Raw genomic sequence first — 14,881 nt, 5'->3', positions numbered from 1 at the left:
GTTGTTTTTAAAAAAAACAACCGACGAAAGGAAGTGCCATTGGAAGACCGGTGGAGGCGGGAGTTATTGCCAAGGCGACGAGGTTGAGGCAACGGTTGGTTCTCTCAGCTTCGCAGGGCCCCGCCTTCTTTCCCGGAAATCAGAGCAGCAGGCCCCGCCCTGCTCCTTCCCCGCCTTCGCCCAAGCCGGCTCTGAATTTTTGGCGGGAAAAAAATCGCAACCGGCCGCCCTTGCGCATGCGCACTTCAAGCGCTGTTCCTCTTTCCATTCTGTTCAGTGGGATTTACTCCCGAGGAAGCGCGTCCAAAAGAACACCCAGTTCATCGGGGGAAAGGGAGGGAAAGTTCCCTTGATTCTCCCTCCCCTTGCAAAATAAATCAACGCCTTACAACCTCTGTGTGTGCATATATAAAGCGACAGACGGGCATGAGGGGGTTTGCTTGCCAACTCCAGGTGTGGTCTGGAGATCTCCCGGAATTGTAACTGATCTCCAGGATGCCCAAGATCACTTCCCCTGGAGAAAATGGCGGCACTGGAGAGTGGGCTTTATGGCTTTCTGCCCTGCCCAAATCCCCAGGCATTTCCACAGCTGGGGTGGGCACCCTGACCTAGAGGATCCTGGGATCCGTAGTTTTGGGGCAGCCTCTAAAGCAGGATTTGCAGCAGTCTCAGGAAACGCAGTTTTCCTGCTTCTTTAGAGAAGGGATGACAAATCACTCCCCAAGAAGAATTAGCAGGTGTCATTCCCTGCCACAGGTAGTGGTGGCACCTATGCACCTAGTCCCCTGTGTGAGAGGGGGCTGGACAAACACCTGGAGCAGAGGCCCATCAGAAGAATGTTATGGATCATACAGTGTAAAATTTACAAGACCACAACAAAGACAGCTAAGCAGCAAGAGGATTTATTTAGGATACATGTTTGCAAGCATGGAGAGAAAGCTAATTGGTGCATTCTCTGAAGTCTGCATCAGTGCAGCTCATTTTTAAGACCTTGATACGTCATCATGAGGTATCCTGACGCTCAGTCCCTCACTGTCCCTTTGACCAATCAGGTCGACGACGAAGGGTGTACAATCTGACCTATCACGGATGGCTATATATCTTATTACAATTTTCTCGCTCTTTGTTTCAAATAATACATTCCTTTATATGGAGGGATGCTACATTCAGGAGCTATCTGCTTTTGACAAACTCAAGGTTTTGAGAGACAAAGAAATAACTATACACATAGTGCCACAATGAACTCAAGATACATTCTGCCTGACCTAAAAATAAACCATAGACAGACTGTGTCTAAAGTGTGTTCCACAAATCTGTATTTGTGTTCTCAATTGTGTTCCACAAATCTATATAATCTATATCAATTCCCCCCTTTTATTTTTTTTTAACTCTTCTTTGTGGAACACATTAACATTTTTTCCTTCTATCATGGTTTCTCCTTCAGTTGAATCTGTGTTAGAGAGTGGTTTGTATTCTTACAGGGCTAATATTTTGGCCTCTGTTTGTCTGGAGATTATTCTACACATACCACCACCACACACATTATTTGCAGCAAGCAAATAATTTAAAGCTAAGCGATTTTGATAAATTGGTCCCTTGGCCCCAGATCATCTGTCCCACCAGAGAGGTGTATCCCAAGAAAGTACAAAATAATTGCTTTTATATACATATCTCTTTGTATGTTTTACCCAACCTTTTGCATCTCCCATATATTTATCATTATGTATGTATGTCAATTCCCGTGTTAATTCTTTACATATTCATCCACCTCCATTCAAGTTAGAAACAGGGGCATCCAGGTAATTATAGTTCTGTTAATCAGTGTTCCCCATTGATGAGTTTTGCATTTCTCAAGCCAATACCTTTTGGGGCTTGATGTCTGGGTTGTAAACAGAAAATATGGAAATTTCCCTGGAATCTAGAATATAGTGTTCTATTATTCACTAAAGGGGGAGGTACACTGATAGTGTTATATACAAAATGATCTGGTTGATTCGCTTGTAATCTTATGGAAAATAGTATCAGATATCCCAAAAAGTACCACTCAGGGTAAAACAAATTTCTAATTTGTTTGCTTTCATTGTGTATGTTCCTGTAAACATAAAATCTTACCTTCCACTTCTGGTGAAGATTAGTGTTTAAAGAAAGAAAAACAACCCTTCCCCAATAAGCATAAATAGCTGGGTCTCTCTTGTAGTCTTTCTACATTTTCCCAAAATAGAAAGAACAGAAGGTACCCTCCTAAATCAATTATAGCCCATAAAGAAATAATAAACAATTTTTAAAAGCTCCTGCAAAGATAACATAATGAGTCTCTGGGTCATCCCCTTGATGACTTCTCATGAGTTCTGTGTTACTCGACTGAAAGGTAGTTCTGGAGATGGGTGGTTTCTGTTGTTTATAATTCCTGCCATCCCAAGTTTGCACTTGCACGTGCGTTAAAGTTTTTATTAGGCAGCAATTTGTTCTTCAGCCTCAAAAGATATTGCAGCAGCTCACATACAGTAAAATGGACCCATTGTCTCTGGAATCTATTTTGACACTCATTATCACCAGTCAACAATATTTGGAAAGGAATTTCCACTTCATCATCAGTTTTAGTAATCTTGTTTCTCAGGACTTCATCCATACTTGGTTACCTGGTTAAGAAATAAACTGGAAAGTCATAGAGCAAAAGTCAATTTATAATTAACTGTGTCCTAGATCTTTAAAGAATTCTTGAAAAATCCCCTAGTAATTTCCAATTGTTTTTCATGCTCACACACCTAAGCTGACAAGAGCTATGGAAAGCTCGTATTATTTTCTCTAAGGGAAATATTACCCATTTTCCCTTTGAGTTATTAACATAGAATCATAAAATCACAAAACAATAAAACCATAAAATCACATAATTAGATGGGGCCTCCTGGATCATCCAGTCCAACTCCCTTGTTAGAATGTTTTTGCCACATTTAACTTCAATCCAAACATTTAGCTTCAATCCAAACATCCCCTCACAAGAGATGACTGAGGAATAGTTCGGCCCACTCTGCTTTCTGGGAAATGAAGCTATTGACAAAACAAGTCAAGAAATTATTAAAGTTTACATTTTTAACAGAGTTGGTCTTTCAGCAGATTTATTAACACCTAAAACATTTTATACTATTTATCTATTATCTCACCTCTGTTCCAATATAATATATCTAACCAGATCCTAAATTACTGTTTCTTTTTATGTATAGACTTGAAGAACTCAGAGCAGAATAAAACAAAACAAACACATACCTTATAGGTATAATTTTTACCAGCCAGTGTCTAGATCCAAACACCATCCATTTTCTCTCTCCTCCTGTTTTATTAATCTTTCTTTATAATTAGTGAGGTACACTTTATGCCTAATTTAAGGCACTTAAAAATCATTTTGTTGCCTTGCATTCTGGTTTCTTTTGGCCTTTTTCGGTCTGGTGCCTGGTGTTGGCCCTTACTCAGATCATGGCCACTTCTTCAAGGTGTTCCATAGCCTGGAATAACTTTTAACAAAATCTTGATACATTAATTCAGCCTCATTTGATGTGAGGGACCCCTTTTGCTATAAGTTTTCATTTGAACTTATTAACCCATGTCCATACTTTGAGTCTATATAAATATTTTTCTTCTTACCTTTTTCTCAGGTTTAAGGCTTATATGAGAGCCTAAACCTCTGCGGTCTCAGCTGATTATGCAGGTGGGATAGGGCTGACTTCCAGAATGTCATTGCTTGTGACAACATCATAGTCTGTGATCCACTCTCCATTTCTTTAGATCCAGCCTGACCTTGGTGTTCACATCAATCATCTTAATCAGGGGTCAGTTCTGTCTCCAAGGAAAACAGTGTGGCTGGGTTTAGCCAGTTGTTACAGCAAGATACTTTCATACACCAACAGTCTCGAATTGATTAATCACTGCCATATGGACAGTAGACATGGAGGGGCTGTTCCAAGATACTTCTGAGCCTTCTCCATCAAAGTAACTGCAATGGCCCTTGAATCTTGAGGCCATCCTCTAGCCATGAGGTTTATCTTGACTAGCAGGTCCAGTCTTACCATCAGACCAGGGTTGCCAGGATTACCAGCCAGATCCTTGGCTCCAGGGAGACCAGGTTCACCTGGGCATCCAGCTTCACCGGGAGATCCTTTGGATCCAGCAGGGCCAAGAGATCCATGTTCACCAGGGGGATCCTTGAGGCCAGCAATGACATCTGAGCCAGGGAAACCACAGCCTCTGTGAACATAATGTTTGCCAGCTGGTCCAGGCAATCCCATCACACCAGCCTGACCTCTTGCACCACGAGGAACAGCAGGTCTAGTGCATCCATCTGCTTGGAAAAGCAAGCAATAGGTTGCGCCTTACCTTTCCATGGGTGAGTCCAGAGTCCTGCAGCTTTGCTTTGATGTTTATAGACAAACAATAAGAAAATCTGGCGGGCCCCGGGTTGGTGCTTGTTATAAATCTCTTGTTTCGGTTTTTTTAAGGTTTTGATTTCTTCTGGATTCCTCACAAGGTTTTCTTGTGTTTCTGTAACACACTTAACATAAAGCAGTCTGGCCTTTCCTTTAAAATCGCAAAATCTCTTTTGTTTCACAATTTTTTAAACAAACTTACAGTTGCTTGAATGCTGGAATCACATATTTTGTAGACAAAACCTTTTTCCATGGGTCCTGTTTCTCTAAACATCTGCTCAAAAATAAATTGAAAATCAACAAATCCTTGGGACAACACGGTCTACCTGTTGTAAATCTTGATACCTGTTCATTAGGTATTTCCATCTGAAAGCAAACAGTTTCTTGAAACAAGATTGTGTAAGAGAGAGTGAGAAAAACGCCCTCCTGGAATTTTGGTTTCCAGGCAGGTGGTTTGAAAAATATATGGATCTGACAAATTAATATTAGCTTAGCTCTGAGATTCTACACCAGTCTATACATTACCTGTATTTCTTTTATACAATGATCAATATTGGAACATTATAAAATAAAATTACGAGGCTTTTTCTATCCAAATGTTATGAGCCCAAGCTCCTATATACCCGGTAACAAGCCCAATCCTCTCTTCAATATCATACAATTCTAACCATTTTCCTTTTCTCTCCCTGGCCTTCCTTGACTTCTTCTCAAACTTTCTTATCTACATACAATAACCCATCTATCCTTTTCAGAGTTACCCCCTTTAGTAAAAATACATAAGCATGTAATTAACTCAATAAATCTCTTCCAATCAGCACCAAAGAACAGTCAGGTATCAGCAAGAATGTACAATTTATTTCATTCTCCCAGAAATCTACACAGTCCAGGATTGCCTCCAACCCTCAATATTAACATCTTTACTCCCACAAACCTCATTCCATTTTCCCTCTGCCTGTTTTCCAGCTTTATAAACCCTTCAACCAATATCACTCAGTTATAAACCCTTCAACCAATATCAAGACCCATCATCATTTTAACAGCATTTAGACATTTTCCAGGTATTTCCAAATTTCCTCTGCCATTTTCCCACAACTTTCTCACAACAGGGTAATGTCCAGTTTAAAATGTCAGAGGAAGATGGAGGCTTATACAAATAAAGTCCCTGTTTTAAGCATTTATTTAAAAAGCATTACATTAAAAGATTTCAGTCTAAAAGAGTTCTCATAGGGTGAAGACTTAAAAACCTTTAGATAACAGTTTCATTTGCTCCCATTTATATCATGCTCAGCTTTCACTTAATCAAAACTTATATTTAAACCCATGAAGACCATAGGTTATTTTAGCCCATGCCAGAGCTAATGTGCTTCTGAAAAACGCTGATATTCCCCATTCTCCCCCCTCTCTTGGGCAGAACTTCTAACTTTCTCTCTCTCTCTCTCTCTCTCTCTCTCTCTCTCTCTCTTTTTTTCTACCAGAGAAAGGGGGAGGGTTGGGTGACCAAAAAAGAATTCCTGTGACGTGATAAGCCCCTGGTTGTTATCTCCCGCCCAGGATTATTTTAAAACAATAAAAAAAACCTTTCACATTACAAAATTTATCTAAAAACAAGTTGCTTTTGGTTATATCCAACCTAATTTACAATATACAGACACCTTCACTTCTTAGTTGTCAAACATAAACAAACCAAACCTGAACAGACATAGTTCAAAGCAGATGATTCAATTTTAAAACCAAAACAACCCCGAACATTTTACTAATAAAAAAAAAAAGTTTCATTGCAAAGACCATTTTTCAATCCCCCGTTCTGTCCCCCTTGTCAGATTTTAAAATGCGTCTTCTAGACACAGAAACTATTTTGTTTCTTACTGCCAGAAACCATGATGATATGAATAACTTTAAGACTTATCATGTAGAGGCAGAGTTAGAATAAACATTGCTCAGTTAATAACACCTTTAACACATCAATACATTATTTCATTTGGTTTCTTGTAATACTACAGGAATCACAAAGGGTGATATGTTAGCAGAAGGAAAACCTATCCATTTTCCCATATTTCAATACAAATATAATTTTTTTCTCACTTACAAATTATGAATCCTGTCCAGGGTATACTCCTTTTAGCCTGCCTAGATATTTATGAACCCGTAAAAAAACATAAAAGCAACAGAACATACCGATCTCTGATTCCGCCACCCCTCTTTCGCTTTTCTCTCACTTTCTCTTTTAGCCTGCTTTGCTTGGGACAAGTCCGTAGTCTGTCTTATGCTTTCCCAGCCAAAACCCTTTCATTTTGCCCCTTCCACACTCCTTTACCAGTACAGTAACTCTTGTACTGTTTATATCATCAACTGTACCTTTAATTTCTCCTTTTCTACATCCCTCCTTCTCATTACCTTTATTTACCAGACTCCTTGGTTGCCTTGCTCCTCTTTCAATCCAAACTTTCCTACCCTATTCTATGCCACTATTAACCACCTCGGCCAAGATGTTGAATTTCAGTAGGTGTGAAAAAGGAAGGTCCCAAAAGCCAATCTAAATTCTTCTGGGTCCTCCTGAATTTTGGAAGATGCCCCCTCATTCCCCGAATATCAGCAGAAGTAAGGGGCACCTCAACATAGCCAATCTGGTTATTTCCTTGCGGAACCTGGCGGAGAGGGAACTCAGCAGCCACGTTTAATTTTGGGGCAGAAGCCTCCACATCAATAGCTGGCTGTCCCAAGGCTGCCTGCATTGTTCCATCTCCCCAATATTCAGTTTGATCATAAAGATCCCTAAGCTCTGCCAGCCCAATGATGCGTGCAGAGGAAGGGTTACTTCTCCCTGTAGGCTCCAGAGCGGGGAGAAAACCAGGATCAACTTCCCCTCCCTGGATCCTCTTCCTCATGCACAGGACCATCGGAACTAGGGGGTTGATAGGGAGGGGAAGGAGAACAAATGAGCGGATCCCATGTTTTATTATTCTGCTTGGAGGGAGCAGACGGTTTGACTATTTTGTTTCTTACTGCCATACAAGGGATGGCCATTTTACATTTTCCACTCTGCATTATTTCACTCCAGCAGAACACAAGGGATTCCCTCCCCTGCCTCCAGTGACCCTCCTCCTTCAAACAAATAAAAACACAAAAGATAACAAACATACAAAAGATAACAAGAGCCCAAAGGGGGCACTTACAATTATTTTTCAAAGCATATTCTGGCCAGTTTCACGGATCCATCTCCTTTAAATTTATTATCCCATATTTCACACACCTGTCCCACTGGACCATCCTTAGGAATTCTTATCTGACTGTTCGCAGAAAGACCGGGACTCTTGCACAGTCTGACTGCCAGCAGACGGGGCGTCCCCCACAGAAAACCTATTATTAGACGTCTTACTCCCCATTGTACAATGTTTCCTTCCAGAGGCTGTCGTCTGAGTCTTTCGGGACCGCAGTCCCACGGCTGGCAGCCTAATGCTTCTTAGTAGCCAGTCAGACGCCCGTTGAAAAAACCACCCAACAATATCTTTGGTGTACTTCCAGAGCCTGTCATCTGAGTCTTTCGGGACCACAGTCCCACGGCTGGCAGCCTAATGCTTCTTACATGCCAGTCAGATGCCCGTTAAAAATCACACCCAAATATATTATTGGAGCAGTGTTCTTATTTAACCAATCTACTCACCAAGAAATCCTTGCCTGTTGCTGCTGGGTTCTTGACTCACTGGCTGCGAAGCAATGGAACTCATCCAGGGCTAGTCAAAAGAAGACCAGGGCGCCTCCCCGAAATTGAGACCAATAAGTTCTTCAGCCAGAGAGTCAAAATGATCCAAAAACGGATCCCACTTCTGACACCAAATTGTTATGGATCATACAGTGTAAAATTTACAAGACCACAACAAAGACAGCTAAGCAGCAAGAGGATTTATTTAGGATACATGTTTGCAAGCATGGAGAGAAAGCTAATTGGTGCATTCTCTGAAGTCTGCATCAGTGCAGCTCATTTTTAAGACCTTGATACGTCATCATGAGGTATCCTGACGCTCAGTCCCTCACTGTCCCTTTGACCAATCAGGTCGACGACGAAGGGTGTACAATCTGACCTATCACGGATGGCTATATATCTTATTACAATTTTCTCGCTCTTTGTTTCAAATAATACATTCCTTTATATGGAGGGATGCTACATTCAGGAGCTATCTGCTTTTGACAAACTCAAGGTTTTGAGAGACAAAGAAATAACTATACACATAGTGCCACAATGAACTCAAGATACATTCTGCCTGACCTAAAAATAAACCATAGACAGACTGTGTCTAAAGTGTGTTCCACAAATCTGTATTTGTGTTCTCAATTGTGTTCCACAAATCTATATAATCTATATCAAGAAGAAGAAGAGTTGGTTCTTATCTGCCGCTTTTCCCTACCCGAAGGAGTCTCAAAGCAGCTTACAGTCGCCTTCCCTTTCCTCTCCCCACAAAAGACACCCTGTGGGGTGGGTGAGGCTGAGAGAGCGCTGATATCACCGCTTTGTCAGAACAGTTTTATCAGTGCCGTGGCGAGCCCAAGGTCACCCAGCTGGTTGCAAGTGGAGGAGTGCAGAATCGAACCTGGCATGCCAGATTAGAAGTCCGCACTCCTAACCACTACACCAAACTGGCTCTCAAACTGGCAATCTGTGGCTCTCAGTCTAGCTGGAACCCTGTCTGGGACAAGGATGCTTGCTCTTCTTGGTGCTTAAGGCAACAGTGGAAGAGCTTCTGGAGTTCTGGCCCTGCCGGGGGAACTCCTGAGGACACCTGGGTTTGCACCACTGTAAGAGGCAGAGTGTTGGCTTGGAGGGGCCACTGGCCTGATCCAATCTGGCTTCTCTTATGTTCTGATGTCTGGGGCAAGGATGCTCTGTCTTCTTGGTGCTTGGGGAGCCCCAGTGGGAGGGCTTCTGGCCCCACTGGTGAACCTCCTGAAGGCACTTGACTGTGGACCACTGTGTGATGAGGGTTGGACTGGAAGGGCCACTGGCCAGATCTAGCATGGCTTCTCTTCTGTCCTGGGCAGGGATGCCCTGTCTTCTTGGTGCTTGGGGGTCAAGAGTAGGGGGGCTTCTGCAGTGCTGGCCCTGCTGGTGGACCTCCTGAGGGCCCCTGGGTTTGGGCCACTGGGTGACAGAGTGTTGGACAAGAGAGGTCTTTAACCTGATACAACATGGCTTCTCTTCTGTTCTTCAGCCACAATGAGTTTTTCAGGGGTCCTCACCTCGGTGCCTCTGGGCACCATGCTGCCCCCTAATATTTTTCCTGGCACCTGCTAAATGATTTTAGAAAGTGGGCAGGGCTACATAAGCAGAGATTTCCTGTGGGCTGCGCCTCGTGGCAAAGAAACAGCAAAATGGAATTATTGGCAGGGCTAGATAAGCAGAGATTTCCCGTTGGCTGGGCCTTGTGGCAAGGAAACAGCAAAGAGGAATTACTGCTAAGTTATACAGATCCTGGCTCCTACAGCAGCCCATTTGTAATTGCGCCCTTAAGCCTTGTGAGAATCCCAAGGGCACCTTTCGCACTGGGGACCCCCTGCATTTAAGGTTTCTATGGGCCCAGGCAGAAAGTCCGTTTATTTGTTTGTTCGTTTATTAAACTTATATACTGCCACTCTCACCACCTCTCTTGGCCCAGCCGACTTGTGGTGGTTTACAATAAAACCATAACAATACATTTTTATGCCCCCCACCCCAGCATCTCAGCTCTCCGTTCAGTCATGTGTTACATTAATGTCGTCAGGCGATGTTAGCCCAGGGGGGTACCAATGACTCAAAGAAGGGGAGGACCCGATCTTATTACCCCGGCCCCTAGCCTGGCCTCAACCAAATGCCTGGTGGAAGAGCTCTGTGATAGTTCCATCGGGGCCTGCAGCACTTCCGGGAGCTCATTCCACCAGGTAGAGGCCAGAACTGAAAAGGCCCCTACGGAAAAGGCGTGCTTCTCTGGGATTGGGGACCACAGGTAGATTCATACCCACAGAGATAAGCGGTCCCACAGAGGTGTTCTAGAAGAAGAGAGAGGCTGATTCTGTGAAGGCTCAAGGGGGTGGCAGGTGACAGTGGAGGAGCGATGGGGTTGGGAGTGTCCTGTACAGTGCAGGGGGTTGGACTAGATGACCCAGGAGGTCCCTTCCAACTCTAGGATTCTATGATTCTAGCCGTACTGTGATGTCAAAGGGCGTTGTCATAGTTCTGAGAATGAGGCAGGAAAACAGATTCTGGTGACTTCTGGCCATAGCCCACCATGCCCAGGAACGTCGGCCCTCCGTTGCCAGGATAACCATGTCGGTGCCGCCCCCAGAGGGACCCCGTTCCCCCGCCTGACATCTCCCTGGCTTGTCAAGCGAGGCTGAGCCACGATGTCTTTCTCTCTCCTCCGTTCGTGCTGGCGCTATTTCCAGAGGGAAGATTATGCCCTCGAAGAGGACTTGCCGTGCGAGGAGGAGGAGGAGGAGCAGGAGGATCCCACTTGCTGGGTCTTAGGGGAAATCCTGCTTGTTTATTGTTTGGCGATTGCTTTTCTGAAGATGCTTTACCATGGTTTGGAGTGGGTGAGGTTCTTTGGCTAGCGATATTCCGGCCTTGTGCGACAAAGAGGGTTATGTACAAACCCCCCCCCCCAGGTGGGGAGAGCGGGCAAAAAGCGGAACTGTGTCCCTGGTGGCCCCATTCAGTGGTTACAATGCGTCCCCGTGGGGGTGCCGGGTCCTTTGAGGCAGCCACTGAGGGATGAAGGGGGCTTTTGGGGAGTGGGGACAGGCTCCACGATGTCCTGACCTCAGCTGGAAGTGATGTTGGCACCTTGGAGGCCTTGAGGGTGTGGCACTCTTAGCTTTTGGGCAAAGCTCTATGGTAAAATTTGCTTCAAACCATACAGTTTTGTCTAAAAACCAGAGTGTCCCCACCCCCCGACGACCCTGTGTCGACCTCATTTCTTGATATCAACACAACACATAAAAGCATGGTGTCCTCTGTTAAAGGTCAGTTTGGGTGGGAGATGGGGGGGCAAGGGGAGAACAGAAAGTGGGAGACCCCTCCCTGGACTAGTAAAACCCTATGACCATGTTCTGGCTTGGTTCAAACAATGCAGCAAGCTTTGCTGTGCACATACCTGATTGGCCCGTGGACCGGAAACAGAGGCCGGACCAGCTCCTCCCAGGAAGCTGCTGCTCAAATATTATAAGAGCAGCTAAATGTTAAAGATTTGCTTGGAGTATTTCTGTACCCTGCCATTCTCCCAAGCTGGTGATAAAGATTACGGTGACCGAGATCTTTTAGCAAACATGCCCGATATGCACGCGGGGTGACTCAGGCTATATCTCCTCGTGTGTTTTGATCACAGATGCACGAGAACAACCAGGAGGCAATTCTGGCATCGGGCTGCTGGACTAAAAGTCCAAAAGGGAAAAAGGACGGCAGCCGAAAAGGTATGTCAGCGTCCAGCGGGGATGACCTTGGGCCAGTCATAGTCTCTCAGCCCATCCTACCTCACAGGGGTGTTGTGAGAATAAAATGGAGGAGAGAAGACACTTTGGTTTCTGGGCGCTGGCAGCAAAAGGCTAGCCCTGAAGTTGTCAACCCTCGCATCTCCTTCCTCAAAGTTGGTGGCCTGCTCAGCGCTTGCGGCCTAGTTCACGCCAAGCTTGGATTCCAGGAAATGCATCAAGTATGGTCGCCAACCTCCAGCTTGGGCCTGGAGACCCCCTCCCCAGAATTATAATGGCTCTCCAGGCTACGGAGATGAGCCCTTCCCTAGAGAAAACGGCTGCTTTGGGGGGTGGGGGGGTCTATGGCATCCCAAGACTCAAGGCTTGCTGCCTGTTTCCCCCCACACCAGGTCCCCGCATGGCTGCCGGCTGCCGCTTCTGCTGCCGCCTCGGGGTCTGCGGCTTCTTGAGGAAGCTGTTTGAGGAGCCAGAGAAAGCGATGGCGGAGAGCCCCCCCAGCTCCGGCTCTCTCCAACGTCGCCTGAGCAAGCGCCTCTCCCGCCTCAGCCAGCAGACCTTCTGCGACAGCGACTCCTGCGATTCGGTCTCCCTGGACTCGCACCCGGCCTCCGGGAGGGCCAGCCGGACGGAGGACAGCCTCAGCATCCCCAGCCTGAAGGAGCGGAAGAGGAGCCAGGCTGCCAAAGTTCCCGGGAGCCACTGGCCCAGGGAGCAGCCCTGCCAACACTGCAAGGCCAAGCGGACCAAGGAGTGGCTGGTCCAGCACTTTTGTGACGAAGATCAGCCTTTCCAAGAGGCCTAAGCCCAAGAGGATCCCTTCTGGGGGGGGGGTGGCTGGGGACAGAGACCTGCCTACTTCCGCCTGACCTGGCCCAGGGCAGTCTGCTTGGATTAGGCTTCCAAACTGAACAGTTCTGTCTTTAGCGCCATAAAGACTGAGGCATCATAATAAAGGCCAGGCAGACTGGAGCGCATCCCCTGTGCAACGCACTGCTGCGTGGGCCTGTGTCATTGGGGAAGGGGGCAGCCTTGAGTTTCCAAACCGAATATGATTTCCCTCCCTCCCTCTTTCACTGCAGGAGGGTCCCTGTTTAGGACCACCTTTGAGTTTATTTGTTTCTTTTTAGAAAATAGACCCAGGAAAAAAAAATACCAAGGCGGAAAAATAAAACCCAGTAACGCAACAGGATTTTTACAAGTTTTTCTTTTTTTTTTTAAAGAAAAGCAGATATGCATAAAGACAAAAAAAAATATAACAACAATATAAGTTTCCACAGAATGAAGTTCAAGGTCACCTTTAAGACCAACGAAGTTTCATTTTGGGGTTAAGTCCCAATGTGCATGAACGCTTCTGCAGACATATTCTGTTTCAATCGAAACAAGGTCCCAGGGCACCTTTAAGACCGAGCGAGTTCAATTCTGGGTGGAAGCTTTCATGGGCATGCATGCTTCATTAAGTGCGCATGTGCAGCCTCAGCTTGTGGCTTCTGTGGGGCAGAACCCGGCATGGTCCTCGCAAGAATTCAAAGAGAACCATTTACTTTTCACTGTTTACATCAGGGGTAGTCAAACTGTGGCCCTCCAGATGTCCATGGACTACAATTCCCAGGAGCCCCTGCCAGCGAATGCTGGCAGGGGCTCCTGGGAATTGTAGTCCATGGACATCTGGAGGGCCGCAGTTTAACTTCTCCCTCCTTCACAGCCTTCCACCTAGAGATGCCAGCCTCCAGGCAGGACTGGGGATCCCCTGGAATTATAGCTCCCTTCCAGACTAAAGAGACCCGTTCCCCTGGAGGAAACGGCTGCTTGGGAGGGGGGACTCCATAGCAATTATTTATTACATTTCTATACTTCTCTTCCCTCATGGGCTCATTATACTCCACTGAGGTCCCTCCCTACCCCCAAATTCTGCCTCCATCTCCACCCTCACTTCCACTCCCAACTCCACCCCCAAAGTCTCCAAGTATTTTCCATCCCAGAGCTGGCAAAGTGGCACTGAGGCTCCCTCGCACTTTTTGGTGTCACCTGTAAAAGCTGTTACGGCACGAACCTATTTGGAACCGAAGCCAATGTTAAAATCCCCCCAAAATTCTTGTGGATTCTGTTTTACCAAAAGACTTGAAGGGCACAGCTGTGGTTGCAAAAGTTGCTCCTACAGATTGGCTCTCCTCCGTGTCCTGCTTTTATCAGCCTAATTAGCTGAATCCCCGGTGTTCTTGTTCACTGACTCAGGAGGTGGCTGGGGATATTGCCCATCTCCAGGCAACACAGATTTATTTTATTTATTGTATTTATATACCACCCTCCCTGAAGGCTCAGGGCGGTTTACATGAAACAAGAACGATACAAGTAACTCATTTTGTAATAAGATCAATTCACTTTGAGGAAATGGCTGTATGGGAAGGTGGACTGAACCCTATGCTACATTCGGACTGTGGGAATATTGGCGTTCAGCCTTACAAACAGCATAAAGTAAAGGTAAAGGTCTCCCCTGTGCAAGCACCGGGTCATGTCTGACCCTTGGGGTGATGCCCTCCAGCGTTTTCATGGCAGACTCAATACGGGGTGGTTTGCCAGGGCCTTCCCCAGTCATTACCGTTTACCCCCCCCCAGCAAGCTGGGTCATCATTTTACCGACCTCGGAAGGATGGAAGGCTGAGTCAACCTTGAGCCGGCTGCTGGGATCGAACTCCCAGCCTCATGGGCAGAGCTTTCAGACTGCATGTCTGCTGCCTTACCACTCTGCGCCACAAGAGGCCCTCTAAAGGTAAAGGTCTCCCCTGTGCAAGCACCGAGTCATGTCTGACCCTTGGGGTGACGCCCTCCAGCGTTTTCATGGCAGACTCAATACGGGGTGGTTTGCCAGTGCCTTCCCCAGTCATTGGCAAATATTACAAAGAGATTCCAGAGGGAACTACGGTTGCCAGCTGATCTGCAGGAAAATGCCCTGACCCCTTAACAGAAGCTTCATGGAGGTTTTGTTCAACCAACCATACATGTGA

The 14,881-nt window shown here is 45.7% G+C and overlaps 1 protein-coding gene across 1 annotated transcript; it reads left to right on the top strand.

Annotated features, from left to right (window-relative positions):
* Positions 1–10,622: 10,622 nt before the first annotated feature.
* SSMEM1 (serine rich single-pass membrane protein 1) lies at positions 10,623–12,869 on the top strand. The gene is made up of 3 exons (XM_077340975.1): positions 10,623–10,982; positions 11,774–11,858; positions 12,269–12,869. The coding sequence occupies exons 1-3, from the start codon at positions 10,791–10,793 to the stop codon at positions 12,679–12,681; spliced, it is 690 nt and encodes a 229-aa protein (XP_077197090.1). The 5' UTR covers positions 10,623–10,790; the 3' UTR covers positions 12,682–12,869.
* The last annotated feature ends 2,012 nt before the right edge of the window (positions 12,870–14,881 follow it).

Source organism: Paroedura picta, chromosome 5 (assembly GCF_049243985.1).
Source record: "Paroedura picta isolate Pp20150507F chromosome 5, Ppicta_v3.0, whole genome shotgun sequence".
In the NCBI taxonomy this organism is placed as follows: Eukaryota; Metazoa; Chordata; class Lepidosauria; order Squamata; family Gekkonidae; genus Paroedura; species Paroedura picta.
This window is presented reverse-complemented; position numbering and strand designations above follow the sequence as displayed.